This window comes from Aegilops tauschii, chromosome 7, assembly GCF_002575655.3.
Source record: "Aegilops tauschii subsp. strangulata cultivar AL8/78 chromosome 7, Aet v6.0, whole genome shotgun sequence".
NCBI classification, from domain to species: Eukaryota; Viridiplantae; Streptophyta; class Magnoliopsida; order Poales; family Poaceae; genus Aegilops; species Aegilops tauschii.
In genome coordinates, this window is record NC_053041.3 from 85071206 (window position 1) to 85086919 (window position 15714).

At 44.2% G+C, this 15714-nt stretch overlaps 2 protein-coding genes across 3 annotated transcripts; both read right to left on the minus strand.

Moving 5' to 3' along the window:
* Window positions 1–1814: 1814 nt before the first annotated feature.
* On the minus strand, window positions 1815–8821 carry LOC109746742 (F-box protein At5g67140). Of its 2 annotated transcripts, none has more exons than XM_020305847.4 (5): window positions 8379–8821; window positions 8080–8226; window positions 7812–7938; window positions 7236–7334; window positions 1815–2259 (listed from the first exon to the last, which is right to left on the minus strand). In XM_020305847.4, exons 1-5 carry the CDS (start codon window positions 8780–8782, stop codon window positions 2059–2061), a joined length of 978 nt encoding a protein of 325 aa, XP_020161436.2. In that variant the 5' UTR covers window positions 8783–8821; the 3' UTR covers window positions 1815–2058. The 2 variants fall into 2 exon arrangements, with proteins under 2 accessions (XP_020161436.2, XP_020161433.2); XM_020305844.4 differs by having other exon boundaries at window positions 7812–7947.
* Window positions 8822–9471: 650 nt separating this feature from the next.
* LOC109746747 (F-box protein At5g67140) lies at window positions 9472–11879 on the minus strand. The gene is made up of 5 exons (XM_020305851.4): window positions 11667–11879; window positions 11418–11564; window positions 11186–11321; window positions 10396–10494; window positions 9472–9980 (listed from the first exon to the last, which is right to left on the minus strand). The coding sequence occupies exons 1-5, from the start codon at window positions 11810–11812 to the stop codon at window positions 9780–9782; spliced, it is 729 nt and encodes a 242-aa protein (XP_020161440.2). The 5' UTR covers window positions 11813–11879; the 3' UTR covers window positions 9472–9779.
* Between the last annotated feature and the right edge of the window lie 3835 nt (window positions 11880–15714).

Here is a 15714-nt window from a genome sequence, read left to right on the forward strand (position 1 = left end):
CACAATTTTATTTTATTACCATCATTTGTGTTGAGTTTCATTTATTCATATATATATATATATATGTATTGACCCCCTTCTTCAAATTAGATGTTTCGGAAGCGGGATGAACTCCTAGCACCAGATCGTATGCGAGGAATTCAAGAGGAATTGGCGGCATTCTTCCTTGACCACGTGATCGCTGAAAATGGAGAATACTATGTGGACCCTGTGTTCTTACAATTTAATTAGGAGATTGTATTGTAAGAGATAATTATTGTATATATGTAGCTGGTAGTGTCGGATAGATATACGAGAACTTGTTGTTCGACCAATCTCTCGGAGAAGGAGAGGTGGTCGATATCACTTCTCTCTGTATGCATATGTTCATGACGATCTTCTGTTTCCTTCATTTGATTACTAGCTAGCGTGTCTAGTCCTCTCCATACGTATATAGTACGTAGGGTCGACCAAGCACGGAGATAAGAGAGGACACTTCTCTCTATTAATTAGCTAGCTAACACAATATATGAAACACCTAAATTAACCCCCCAAAACCCCTAAACCACGCCCTTTCAAAAAAAACAAAAACCTCAGCTCCTGCCAGCTGCTGACGCGTGGATGCCTATTGGTCCCGGTTGGTGACACCAACCGGGACAAAAGGCCCTGCCTATTGGTCCCGGTTGGTGGCACCAACCGGGACCAAAGGCCCCCCTGCCTGGGCTGGCAGCAGCGGCCACGTGGAGGACCTTCTGTCCCGGTTCGTGTAAGAACCGGGACTAAAGGGTTAGGGCTTTAGTAACGACCCTTTAGTCCCGGTTCGAAAACCGGGACAAAAGGCCCTTACAAACCGGGGTAAAAGCCCCTTTTCCTACTAGTGACCTACTCCAAATCCAGATGCTCTCTTCGCGAAAGAACTTTGTGACTTGCTCGCTAGTGTGGAGGTTGCTACACCTGGTTTGGGTAGGTCGATTGCTTGCCTCCTAACTGGGACACCAATAAAAGGCAAACAAAAGAAGGTGGGCAAAGGCAAGAGTAGCGCCATAGGCAAGGCATTTCGGGCTGCTTGATGGATGATCTTCAGTCTCTTGGCCCGTCCTTTTGGATTGGGTTGTCGTTGTGGCTTGGAAGGTGTCTGATGTCTTCTGTTGAGGTGTTCTTGTCGGGGTTCACATGGCGTAGTAGCAATGTCGTGGTTTGTGGATGTTGTGTAATCAGAGAGTCTGTCAGGAGTCGCCAGTGCAGTTGTGAGTTTCTTTTCACGTGAGTAGTTAGTCCGTGCTATGTTTGTATTGGTTTTTGCCTGGTTTTCCGTTAATTAACTGGACAATTTTCTTCTTCTTAATTAATCGATGAGGCAAAACTTTGCCTTCGTTTTAAAAAAATGCACGCTTCGTTCATGAACTCAAATTAAAAGCACAAATTAGGCCACAAACTCGAAATCTGCACAGATTAGGCCACGAACTGGATTATGAGCACAATTTAGGCCAAAAAACGCTTCGCCCATCATCATCCTGCGCACGTGGCCACCACCTCCGCTTAGCCTGGACTGCACCTCCAACACTTAGCTACCTGTTTGTGGGTTTGCGTCCTTGTCTCACAGGTTGGCATATGGTTCCTGAGACGTTTCCATCTTGGAAGGTTATCTTGGTGGAACACATGGTCCAAGTGAGAAACTCTAGCATCAATTCCTCAAGCTATGCTAATGAGTGAATAAACAAACAGCAAAAAGACCCAAAAGATAACATTGAGATCCATGTTTTCCTAGTCCACCGGCATGAACATCTCAGTCAAAGGAACTTATTGTCAAATTGATCTCACAAATGAACTGAAAATGAATCTGTAACATCCAACTTTTTGAACAGTCCGGATGCATAGTTTTGCAGAGTATGTCTGCCTTACACTTTTATTCTTTACAACATGTATGTACAAGTCAACATATGCACAACACTGTCAACACATCAACACAACCTGAATCAAGAACAACATAAATCACTTAATTCTCACCTTTTCTTTCAATAGTAATTTTCATGGAGCGATGGATTGCGGTATATAGCAGGGGTATGTTTTTTGTTTGTTTTAGGCAACCTGCACGTCGGCGTTGAGGATCTGCGGGATGGACCTGATCCGCAGGGCAGGGCTGATGGACTGCAGGCCCGCGAAGCTCTCCGGCGACACCCGCATACCGCCAACGTTGATGCACTCCAGTTCCGGGCACTTGTTCACGAGTGCCACTAGTCCGGCCTCAGTCACGTGGCGGCAGCTCCACAGTATGATGCTCTGCAAAAAAAAATAGTCCATGTAAAATAGGGATGAAAAATGGAGGGGAAACAAACGGAACTGAATACTACGATATTTGTTTTTCATTTTCTTAGCGGAAGCAGAAACAATATGAAAATTCCGCAAATGAAGCAGAAACTGCTGATCAAATAAGGCGTGAACACGGATACAACATTGGAAGTTTTCTTTTAATAAAACCTTGAGCCATACAGAAAGCAAAATTAAATCAATAAACTTGTTCGATTATACACCAATGAAGGGGCAACGAGGTGTGTCGACAAGTAGGCATGAAGGATAGGAGTAGGAGCCATGTAGTGAGAGTCTGAGAGGGACGAAGATCGCATAAGCATTAGTATATTTTTTACAGAATTAGGTTGGGCCAACAATGTACATGGGCTAGGCTCGAGTGGGCTACATTCACAAATGATAAACGAAATTTTTCACATGTGCGTATAGGAAAATTCCATTTTTGCAGCAGTTTTGTCCGAAAACATCGTCCATTTCCCTTTTTTACAAGAAACTTTCCATTTTTTGCATCCTTTTATAATTTTTTGTTTATATTTTCACTTATTTGGGAAGGAATGAAAAGTTTCCGCTCCATTTCATCTATAATGGAAACCATCTGCGTTTTAGCATTGATCCATAATTTGTAGTGGAGGTAATCTAAATGTGTAACGAATGATGAGTTGTAGTAATATATTAATTGAAATGTACCTACAAAAACTGAGCTTTCTGCCATCATGGAAGGTGATCACACTTTCATATAAATAACATATAAATGGCCTCAACAGTTATCCACACTGAAATATAAATTAATTGATCTATTCAAAATAGTTTTTGGAGATTCACGTGTGGTCAAATAAAATTAATTAAAAATAATTGCTTAGACATGTTTATAGTAAACATTTTTATTTCGTGTTAACTCTTATTAAATGTCTGTTATATATCTTTGACATTGTATCTTAATATTAGTTTTGGTGTAGCTATTTGAAATAAGAGGTCAACCATATTCTCTATGGTAATATACATATTTTTTGTATGATTATAGTATTTATCCATTAAAATACATTTGTTTAGGTAACTAAAACTATATTTGTCGCAAAACATGTTTTTTTTATTTCAGAGGGATTGTTTGAGAAAATACTTTGTTAAATTGATTTGTACCTTATCTAAGAAAACCTAAACTACCATATTACTTCATAAATTAGTTTATGCATTCTTGTTGTATTCTTATAATGTGTTTATGTGTCCATATCTAGTGTGTTCACGTGTTCTCATCCAGAGTAATCATATATATCTACAAAATTCGGTAGATTGTTCTAGAATGTAGAAAACAAACAAATAACTTCATAGATCTTTTTTCAAGTGCAAGAATGCCTAGTTTAGGTGTAACTAAATAATATTTTTAAATTGTTTGAATTGCCAACAAGTAGTTTGTTTCTCGAATCCTCTCCAGCACTATCTCCCATTGTTGGTGACAGTCTTTGGTCAGATTTGCCGCCCTTTTGTTCTTCAGATTTGGGATGGGCTGGGGTGGGATACTTTTTTACTTCTTTTTTGCAGGGATATTTTTTAATTCGTATCAGTATCATACCATTCATAACATGCATGAGTTTCCAGAATTTAAAGTTTGTTCATAATTTGTTTTCTAGAGAAAGAACTATTTTCAGATTTTTTTTGAGGTTATTGTGTTTTTTAAAGCTAGCCTCAAAGGAGTCCCATATCCACGTGGAGGTTTTTTGTGAAAATTTACAAGGAAAACAAGTTCCCAAGTGAGCAATGGTCTCCAATCCGTTACTGCCAAATGAAATTCTCAAATTGATTAACATAAAAAGCTAAATGAAGTCCACAAAGCAATCTTATTGTTACTCTGTACTCTCAACCTTAATTGCAAACCTCAACAAATTTTAAAATGAGTCGCTCAACTGTGAAACTAAGAGGTACCCAAGAGAGATCATGAGGCTATCTCCATCCATAGAGTTGAGCTTGAATAAAGACAATTAGTTCATTTTCCATGATGGGTCCAACCAACTAATCTACTTGCATGACATGTACAATTAATTGTCCCCTTTTTATTCATGAACCGCACATACCACATAATATATCAAACTATAAAATAACGTCCTTAATTAGGCCTTTTATTTGCAGAAAATTTATTAGGTGCAGCCGTCTACAGAACAACTGTTCCAAAGGAAAGTCGTAAAGTTCAGAGAAGAGAAACGAGATAATTGCATATATAGTCCTTGTACTCGCAGGCAACATCCAACTCAGTCCTTGAACTTGCGTATTGCTTCAATACAGTCCCGGTATACGAAAATACATGGTCAATACAGTTCTTGAGGTTGAAACGCCAGTCCTGGCTCTACGCGTCACGTACATATCTCGTATTTCTGTAGTGGAGGCCACGTCCGTATGCAGCCCATATGTCAATGGGCCGAGAAATAAAATGAAAAAAAAAAACACAGAGGGGGGATTCGAACCCATAAGCTCTGCCCAACCACTGCGCGAGCGGGCCACCAGGCGAGTGCGTGATCTTGGTTAACATGGGGATGCACTATACTCCCTCCGTCCGGAAATACTTGTCATCAAAATGAATAAAAAGGGATGTATCTAGATCTAGATACATCCCTTTTTATTCATTTTGATGACAAGTATTTCCGGACGGAGGGAATATATTATAAGCATATCACTGTCTCTTTAAAAATATACGTGAATTTTAAAATATTCATGAGTTTTAAATTCATTGATTCACAAAATGTTCATGATTAAAGAGTAAAACGTTGTGTCTACAACAAATGTCCGTAAAGTTTTTAAAATATTCAAAACAATCCTTGGGAATTTTAAAAAATATAATTCCAGAATTTTAAAAATTGTTCACTGATTCAAAATGTATTGAGGAATTCAAAAATGTTCGTCACAAAAACATGTTTCTGAATTTCAAATGTTTTTCACGAATTTCAAGAACTATTTGCCTATGCAAAAAAAAACTTGTTGACGGGTTCCAAAAAACATTTACGTAGTTTCAAAAAATATTCGTAAAGTCAAAATATATTCACTAACTTGTAAAAAGTTCATGAATATAGAAAATGTTCGCAACTTCAAATATATGCTGAACATTTTGGGAGTGCATCTCCTCACACACACACACACACACACACACACACACACACACACACACACACACACACACATATATATATATATATATATATATATATATATATATATATATATATATATATATATATATATGGAAAATCCATCCTACCACCCGGTGGTAGTTACCCCACATATCTCATATACTACCAAGTGGTACTATATATATACTATTTTATTATTTTAAATATGTTCATGTACTATATCTAAGATATTTCAAAGCAAGTTACGTGAAAAAATTGCATATGAACCCATAGTTTTTGTTATATTTATGAAATACGTACATATTTGTACGTTAAAAAGAGCATAGTAAAAAAATGGTACATACTACCTAAAAATTTGTATATATACTACCTAATCATTTTTATATACTACATACTACACGTACATACTCTCGGTTTCGACAGATACTACATACAACATACAAAACGCAAGTGGTGGTAACTACCACTGCTTGTAGGAAACATTTGTCGGCAACTTGTACAAAAGACTAAATATATAGGGCATGCATCTCCACACATATCACAAACACACACGCGCGCGCGCCCACACACACACACACACACACACACACACACTTGGTATTCATGAATTGATTTTTTTTATGTCCATCGATTCAAAAAATGCTCATGATTCAAAAGTAAATGTTCGTGTATACAAAATATGTCCTTGAATTTCTGAAAATATCGCAAGAAAATGCTTGGGATTTAGAAAAATATATTTTGTAAATTTTGAAAAAAATGTTCGATGATTAAAAAATATATTGTTGACTCTAAAATATATTCATCACAAACAAAATGTTTCTGAAATTCAAAAGTTATTCATGAATTAAAAAAATGTTTGCCTATGCAAAAAAGACTTGTTGACGAGTTCCAAAAAACATGTGCGCCATTTCAAACATTATTCACGAATTTGTAAACATTTCATGAATAATAAAATCGCAACTTCAAAAATATGGTGAACATTTTTTGAATTCAATAAAAAAATTTAAATTCGAAAATTGTTCAGCCCAATTTTTAAAAATGTTGACCGATATGAAAAAAAATCATGAAGTAAAAATATTCGCAATTTCAAAAATTCTGTATGCAGTGGGCTCAGGGGGCGGGGGAGGGGGTACGCACCAGGTTGCGCGCGCCAAATAGGAGACTGCCAAAAAAAATGAACACGAACAAAAACCAGAACACAGAGAACACAGCTGGGTCGTAGCTATAAAACAAAAGAAACAGGCTCGTACAGCCCCAAAAAAGACTGTGAATACCTAATTATATTTCTTTTCACTCAAAAAAACCTAAATAGATTTCTTATAAAAAGGACTACATATATAGGGTGTGCATCTCCTCATATATGGCCGGCACACAATTTGTCTGGTGGCTAGCGCGCGCTTCCCCGGCCCACATGTTGTGGGTTCGAACCACCCGCCCGCGTGTATTTTTTCTTTTATTTCGCAATATTCCACTGACATATGGGTCCAACTTGACGAGTGTGGCCAGTCTGACGTGGCATACGACGGAATACACAGTACGTATGTGACGTGTAGAGCTAGGACCGACATTTCAACCTCAGGGACCTTATTGACCACTGACATATGGGTCCAACTTGACGAGTGTGGCCAGTCTGACGTGGCATACGACGGAATACACAGTACGTATGTGACGTGTAGAGCTAGGACCGACATTTCAACCTCAGGGACCTTATTGACCACGTATTTTCGTGTATCAAGACCGTATTGAAGCAATACGCAAGTTTCAGGACTGAGTTGGACGTCGCCAGCGAGTACGAGGACTATAGATGCAATTATCTCGGAGAGAAACAGTACATACCTTCAGATTTGGACAACTATCTGCAACTGCATAGAGCGATTCGTCAGTGATGAATGTCCCACCAATGTTCAGGTGCTGCAGAGAACGAGCCCTTGAGACCTGCAGGGAATCAGGATTGGCAAATTCATATTGGTAAAATTATCACAACAAAGTACAGATTTCTTGTAGTTCAGGTTAACTTGGCATTTTTTTAACTTTCTGGACATAAACAAGTGGATTCATGAACTTTTTATTTGTTTCTGAAAAACTGGAAACCATGCATCATACTCCTACGATTCTTCAGACCCACATAATAAATGGTTCTGATAAGCGTATATTGTCCACTCATTGACCCGCACAATGAATTATTCTGAAAGCAACGTCGTAATAGTATGCCTGACGACATCCCGCGCGATGCGACCTTAGAATCCAGTATCCAAATCCACCTTCTACACCATGATAGCAATGGCTAGCCGGTGGTAGATAGGATCGATGAACACACCATCAGTTTGACAATTTGGTGGGCATGTGCATGTGTCATCAAAATTAAAAAGTTTGGTCGATGGAGGAAAACCGACGAGGAAATTGATCAATTACCAGATGAACAACGCCCTTGTCAGTGATCCCGGCCAGCCCCCACAGCGAGACGGAGGTGAGGTTGCCGACGCACGCCGCCGAGGAGATGTCCAGCAGGCCCTGGTCCGTGATGTGGCAGCCCCAGCAGCTTCGTGAACTCCAAGAACGGGCGGAGAGAGTTAGAAAGATATGATTAAGCTAATTGGGGATATGTGGCGTGAATTGACTGTTGGATTGGCCATGATTGTTCGGGCGATCGATCAATCGATTGACCGATCGGCTCACATACATGTCGAGGTCGCGGAGGTTGACGGCGGCGCGGACGAGGCGCGCGGTGGACTCGTCGCCGGTGCGCTGCCCCGCCAGGCTCAGCCGCCGCCGCGTCGCCAGCGACCGGCCCACCGCGCGGCGCCACCGCCGGCTCACTGCCCCGGCCCTGACGAACGACGACGACCACCAAATTCAAGATAGAGCGGGTCAATTCAATTTCAAGCTCGCGGTCGGCGGGCGGCAGGGCACCATCATCCATCCGAGCGGAAGCGATGTCCATGGAAATCAATCAAAGGCGGGCGCGTTCTTGGTTCTTACATGGAGAGGTCGTGGAAGGAGGGGAGGAGGGAGAGGACGTGCGCGAGGATGTCGGCCGGAAGCCGCTCCACGTGCGGCTCCTCCTCCGCCGGCGCCACCGCGCCGCTCCGGGCGTCGTCTCCCGCCATCTCCTGCGCGCTTGCTTGCTTCTCGAGCTCGCGCTCTCTGGCTCCCCGGTCGCGCGGAGGAAAGCAGGGGAGGACTATACTACTAGCGGCGGGCCGGCAGCATCGCGAAGGCTCACGTGAAGGTGATGCGGGCGGCGGGAGGGCGACGCGACGCGCGAGTGGACGACGCAAAGCGGGGACGGACGGGGCTTGTTGGATTCTTGTTCCTGCACGGTTGGAGCAGGGGCGCCTTTGGATTGTGCGGACGGCGCTGCGCCGTGCAGCCGCCCTGCCCATGCCCGCCACGTTTGAAAAAAAGGATCAATCAATTGATGATAGGTCCCTAGACCTGTACAACTGTATTAGTTGGGAGATTAAGCTAGACTGAAGGACTATGAACTCGGCATTCCTAATATTTTCGGAAACACTAAAAATCCGACGTCAGATTCGTAGGCACGACAAATCAATTTAGTTGGCGCGAAGATGACAAATTTAGTTTGCAAGCACGGCAATTTTCTGGCAAAAAGAAGAAGAAACTAAGGCGAATTTGCTGGACGATGTGTATGCGTCGACGTAGTTGCATGTCTTTATATGGATTTAAAATATGGTAATTGAGGTGTCCAGATGTGGAATGCGTTTTTTAGGGTGATCGGTCACTGTCCGCGGCGTTTGAGGGGCTGGATTTGTCAAGTCCGGGTGTAGATGCTCTAAGTTCACTCTTTGCAGCAGGAGGTCGCGTGTTGGAATTCTCACCTAGCACTAATCTTTTTGTGACATTTTCCCCTGGGCGAACAGATCGTACAAGTGTACAACATCTGTCCATGGACCGGCCCAGCGCGGCGTACACAGGCGGCAAGGCGACGTATTTTTAAAAAGACTATAGTATCTTTTATTATAAAATGGATGACGAGATCACATCCATTGATGTGTTTAGGAAATTGTACCGAAGCATACAAAATTCATACTAAAGCACACCAGCAAGCATGTATGTCTGAGCATTATTTTTTTAATCCCCAGTGGCTATAATCGTGGTCAGAAAGCTTCGCCGATTACAAATAGGTGCTCCTCGCCTCTCCGTAACAACTGAACCTTGGTAAGGTTTTCTGTGTGCATGATTTTGATGGAAAAATATATGGTGGGCATGGACGGGCAACCACAATTTTTATTCGCTGTAACACAGGTCACGTACAGACCGAGCATGAACACACCAGGAATAAAAACGCCACAAACCCCTCTCGTGAATCTTTGTGTTTTCAGTTCCATGAACCACTGGATTACGGCAGCGCATTTTCCTTCATGAAACCTGCACGCTGGCGTTGACGATCTCCGGGACGGACCTGATCCTCAGAGCAGGGCTAATGGAGAGCAGGCCGGCGAAGCTCTCCGGCGACACCCTCATCCCGCCGACGTTGATGCACTCTAACTCCGGGCACTTGCTCACCAGCGCCACCAGGCCGGCCGCCGTGACATGGCGGCAGCTCCACAGCATGATGCTCTGCACAAGAAAACTCGGCACGTTAGTCCTTGCGTGCACGCAGGCTGAGCAGAACTGATGCTGAACATTCAAAGTATGTTCCAACACTCTACAGACGGCGTCATATGTTCCTTTTAATAATAATAATGGCTTTCAGTGTTTAATTTTTGAGTTAAATTTGACTTTGTTTCGTATGCCCCGCCGTGCACGCAGGCAGAACCCCAGAACTGACGGTGAAAATTCAAAGTATGTCCGGACACTCTAACAGACTGCGTCATATGTTCTTTTTAATTTTAATAATGTTTTCAGTGCTAAATGTTTTGAATGAAGTTTGACTTTCTTCGTATCACGCAGAGGCAGGCTGCAATAGAGTATCTTCAACTGTTTTTAGGGCCGTCATCTGCACCCTAAAATCCTGAAATTTAGCAAGACATACCTTCAGGTTTGTACAATTGTTTGCAACTGCATACAATGATTCATCGGTGATAAATGTTCCACCAATATTGAGGTGTTGCAGAGAATGGGCTCTTGACACCTGCAAAGGGAAGTTGGAAAAACCATACAAACAAATTAGTTAAAGATGTCCCTTTCTACATGAATTGAATATATCATTTTTCTTAAGAAAAAAGAATCAAAGATATCAATTGTATCAATTCACGATGGTTAACTTGTCTAGTTCAATTCACGATGGTTCCATTAAATACCCAAATTGGTTTTACAAAAGAAAATATTGTTTAGTGTATTTTCTGTAAATGCTAGTGACCTTTGCATGTACATACAGCATGTTCACCATCATAACAGAAACATAAAAAAAACAGTTCTCTCCAATTTTAACAAATTTATAAATGCATAAACAGCATTTTTATTATAGCAAATGATATGAAGGAGTACTTATGAGCAAATAAGTAGATTAGGAGGCTATAGTAAGTATATATTTATGCTGTTACAAAAGGGAATAAACTAAGCTAAACATTTCTGGTGGTTCAGAATGGAAAGCTACTGCGGTCAGTTACTTGATCTGACATCGAATTATCACGAAAGCTCCGGCTTAATAAACATATGACGACATCCTGCGACTTCACAGTACCATAGTGTGAAATCCTTGTGCTATACGAGTACAAGTGATGTGACAATGCCATCATAGCAATGTTGCAGACGAACACAACCAAGCAGAAGCAGTTGAATCAGAAAAAAAAAAGGAAGAATGGAAAACAGAGCATGTATACCAGACGAACGACGCCCTTGTCGGTGATCCCGGCCAATCCCCACAGCGAGATCGCCGTGAGCTTGCCGACGCACTCCGCCATGGTGATCTGCAGCAGCCCTCCGTCGGTGATATGGCAGCCCCAGCAGCCCCGCGAACTTCTCCAACAAAATTCACGGCCAGCCAGACAGAGTCAGAAAAACTTGAAAATGCAGTTCCACTTGATCAGGAACAGGTCGGAGCAATTTACTCACACGTCGAGGTCGCGGAGGTTGACGGCGGCGCGGACGAGGCGCGCGGCGGAGTCGTCGCCCGTGCGCTGCCCCGCGAAGCTCAGCCGCCGCCGCGACGCCAGCGACCGGCCCACCGCCTGGCGCCACCGTCGGCTCACTCCCCCGGCCCTGACAACGACGAGAATATAAGCGACTCATCACACAACACAACGGAACGGATACGTAAGCTTGGGAATCATGGCGCGTCCATGATTTGGTAGTAATACGTACATGGCGAGGTCGTGGAAGGAGGAGAGGAGGGAGAGCACGTGCGCGAGGAGGTCGGCGGGAAGCCGCTCGACGTGCGGCTCCTCCTCCATTTCCTTCGCCGCGGCGGCGCCGCCCCCTCCTTGCTGTGTCTGCGGCTGCATCCCCATTTTTGCTCGGTCTCGCTCTCGCCGTCGCGCGGATGGAAAGGCTTATACAGGCACGGCAGATCGGGTGGGGAACTGTTCTGGAGTTGAGTGTGGACATGTTTCCGGAGTGTGCACATCATCGCGTCATACATGGAGATGGAGGCGCCCACCTGTCAGCCGCGCTCCTAAAAGAAAGTAAATTACGGTTATGACCCTAGAATCGAGAACAAAGAATTTGAGATCGTGGGTATTCAAGGTCTCGTATTCGTTTAGAGCATGTACAGTACAAAGTACTTGCTCCTAACACGAATGTAATGATATACCAGTATTTTTGCTGATATATAACAAATATTTTGTTGACCAAACAAATTGTCAAACTTGATACTGAAATGCATGTGAGCCTTAGAGCATCTACAACGAGACCCATACCCTTCCGAAACAACGGGCTGCCCCGTCAGTGTCCGGATGCAAAAAGGTCACCCAACCGGCCTCGTCATAGCTGGTCCAAATGTCCGGACTGACCGACACTTCTCATATCAACCCTAAATCTTAGGCGGATTTAGGGACATTCAGACACGCCTGCTACGTTGAATCCGACCCTCTCTGGCACACCCGCTCCCACATAAAATGGACTCTATCCACACTTTGACCGAAACCCTAGCCGCATTCCACTCCACTTCCCTCCCCTCCCACACTACCAAGCTCCTCTCTGGCTAGCTCCGGTGTTCTCCTCCATGGCGGCGCCTGGATCCGACTTCAACATGTCTGGACCCGAGGACCGGGAGCTCATCCCTTGTAGTCTTGAGGAGCAGATGGTCGTCTGCGCTGCTCTCTGATGATCCCGAGAGAAGTACGCCCTCCCGCAGTCTTCAGCTATCCGCTGGGAATCCATTGCCCAATTGGCGGCCGAATCTGGGGCCGGAGGATCTCGTCGCGTGTCGCTGCCAGCGGTCACCAAGGCCGCATGGTGCCCACTTACATGCCTATGCTGTCAACCTCTTATGCATTGGCGGAGCTTAATTAGGCAAGGCCTAATGGGTCATTACCCACCCACCTCTGCAGCTTCTCACCATATAGAAGCCCATTGGTTATAGAATGCCAGCCAGTAGTAATTCCTTACAGCCTGGCCCATTCAGCCCGCCCGGTATCTCTTTTTGCATGCTCCGCCACTGTCCTATGTACACACTTACGCACACCCTACCCCATCATAAGATGATAGTTCTTTTGTAATCAATAGTTTTACATTGATTTCATTTTTTTCCAAATATGTCACGATAGTTGACTAGCTTTTCCTAATTAAAGTCCAATTCAAGCCTACAAATGATTATGCCTATAGCAAGGTGATTGTTGTGGTTGGGTGAAGCTCTGCAACTCAGTATTCAATAGATAACGTGTAAGTGTTGATGTCAAAAAAAGAAAGATAACGTGTAAGTGTATGCACGAGTATACATATACACTGCACTCCTTGTTTTCTACAGAAAAAGGTTAATCCATCTTGTTAACTAAGTTATGTTATTATACCTTTTTACTTACACTCCCTCCCCTCGCCGTCGCCGGAGAAGGCTGCGGGGCGAAGCCTAGCGGCGGCGAGGTACCTCCCGCCTCGACCACCCCCACCTGCTCCTTCAAGATCTAACCCGAAAGCTCCGCCGACATGGCCATGGCGGGCGCCCCGAGCCGGTTTCTCCCTCCCTCTCGCGCTCCGGATCTGGCATGCCAGCCTCCGGATCCGCCCTCCTCCTGCTGGGGGGGGGGGGGGCACGGGCCTCCTCCCTCGTCCTCCACCGCCGCTCGTTCTGTTGTCGTTGTGCTCCTCCGCACGCTCGCCAAACGAAGGTGGCGTCGTGGCTCCTGCATCTTGGGAGCCCTCCACCTCCCAGATCCCCCGGTGGGTTGTCGCTGTCTCGTGGCTTCACCTGTAGGGGGCGTCGCACCAGTGGTCCTCACTGGTGCCCTCGGCGTCAAGGGTGCCTGCCGGCGTCGCTGCTAGTGGGATTCGCCTGGATCTGGGGCCGTCCATCCCAGCGCTGCCCGGCGCTATTGGTGGTTGCCCGGCGTTGCGTCGTGAGGAGGATGTGACCGGGGTTTGGGAGAAATCCATGGTCGGCCAGCTGCTGCTGGCCGAGATAGCGGCGACGCTCCCCGTCGTTCCCATCTTGATGGCGTTGTCTTCATTCCCTGGTCTTGTGATGTTTTGGGTGTGCTTTGTGGAGTTCTATGCTTGGTGATGCCTTTCGACTACACTGGTGGCACACAGGTGCCGTGGCGTCGTCTCGGCCCGGTGTGACCGTTCGAATGTACCCCATGACACAGGTGGTGTCGCGGCATTGTGCAGTCTTGGTTGCTCGGTGCTTTTCGATTGCGTCGACGGTGCAGTGTCGTGGTTTAGTCTCGGCTCGTCGCTGCAGCTCGAGCGACCGTGGTGCCCCTTGTTGTGATGTTTTGGGCGTGCTCTGTGGTGTTCTATGCTTGGTGATGCCCTTCGACTACGTCAGTGCCACACAGGTGCCGTGGTGTCGTCTTGGCCCGGCGTGACCGTTCGAATGTACCCCATGACACAGGTGGTGTCGCGGTGTTGTGCAGTCTTGGTTGCCTGGTGTTTTCAATTGCGTCGACGGTGCAGTGTCATGGTTTAGTCTCGGCTCGCTGCTGCAGTTCGAGCACCTGTAGTGCCCCTTGTTGTGTTGTGTCCCCCCTCGCCATGTGTTGTTTTTGCTTTATTTCTTCCTCTTGTGCCCCCTTGTACTTCTGGTTCACTTGAACCCTATCTTGTAGTAGGCTGCAAAGCCTATAGGCAACAAATGAATACGATTCAGGTGGGGAGGATTACTTCTCCCCCCGGGTGAAAATTCAAAAAAAACTTACACATTAAGTTTCACCTAAGGATACATAAAGCAACATGGATTAATCAAATCATGCATTTCATTTTTTCCTTCAAGAAAACCGACGCATCGCTCAAATGTCTCCAAATACGCATCGCTCTATTCTTAAATAGCTACAACCCACTATCTAATTTTTCTCTCCATGCAACAATGCCACATCATCAAGTCATGCATGGGTCATTAGTTGCTTTTTCCATTAATCTCCTCATGCAAAACATACCACCTCATGCATGATTTTTTCAGGGAATTAATTTATGTAAGACATGTTATATTTGTTTTTGCGTTAATCTTAGTCTTCCACCATTTATCCATACATTTTTACAAGGTTCCCGCAGCAACGCGCGGGGCATCGTCTAGTTAGAGAAACACCATGGTATAAAGCGCAAACCACCAAACAGGGTGACAACCAAAACAAAACACAAAATAGTAAAACCAAAAAACCAAACAACAAAATAAAACAAGACTAGGAGAGGCCTGCTCTACACTAAAAAAAGAAAAAAAAAGATGTAAATCTTGGTTGATCACTCGATATATATAATTTGGACGTGGCTAGCGGGCGCTCGAGCGCCCGTTGGTGGGATGGAGCGCTCTTTAAATATGGAAGAAGTAGCCAACGCGCGTGACTTGGTTCACCAAAAAGGAATCTTGTCCCCATGTGCATTTATTTGGAGATTTCAAAAGTTAAAAAAACTATAACTTTTGATTTAAGTGTCGAAATCCAGTTTCGTTTTCACATTTGGGTTTCTCACGACGAATTCTTCAAAACTAGATCTCATATTGACAAGTTTTGTCGAACTTTTTTTCGAGGCAACTTTGGGTTCGATGGAAGCAACTTTAGTGCTATAGGAAGGCAACTTCAATTTTTTCCTAGTAGGACTGCCTGTTAGGTTAAAAAAAAGAGAAAATCACACAAAACATAAGGCACCATTAGTGCTACATATAAGCAACTTCATTGCAATATGTGTATCAATGGATTTTGCTAACATTATCACAACTTGCCTACTATGGTTGCTCAATTTCCTACCGTGGATATTCAGTTGC

Coding starts and splice junctions, on each gene's coding strand:
- LOC109746742 (XM_020305844.4), bottom strand. CDS start 8,782: ATGGGCAGGGCGGCTGCACGGCGCAGCGCCGTCCGCACAATCCAAAGG. Junction 7,948..8,079: donor AACCTCCGCGACCTCGACAT/GTATGTGAGCCG, acceptor CCGTTCTTGGAG/TTCACGAAGCTGCTGGGGCT. Junction 2,260..7,235: donor ATAGTTGTCCAAATCTGAAG/GTATGTACTGTT, acceptor TTTTTTTTGCAG/AGCATCATACTGTGGAGCTG.
- LOC109746747 (XM_020305851.4), bottom strand. CDS start 11,812: ATGGGGATGCAGCCGCAGACACAGCAAGGAGGGGGCGGCGCCGCCGCG. Junction 11,565..11,666: donor TCCTTCCACGACCTCGCCAT/GTACGTATTACT, acceptor CGTCGTTGTCAG/GGCCGGGGGAGTGAGCCGAC. Junction 11,322..11,417: donor AACCTCCGCGACCTCGACGT/GTGAGTAAATTG, acceptor TTGTTGGAGAAG/TTCGCGGGGCTGCTGGGGCT.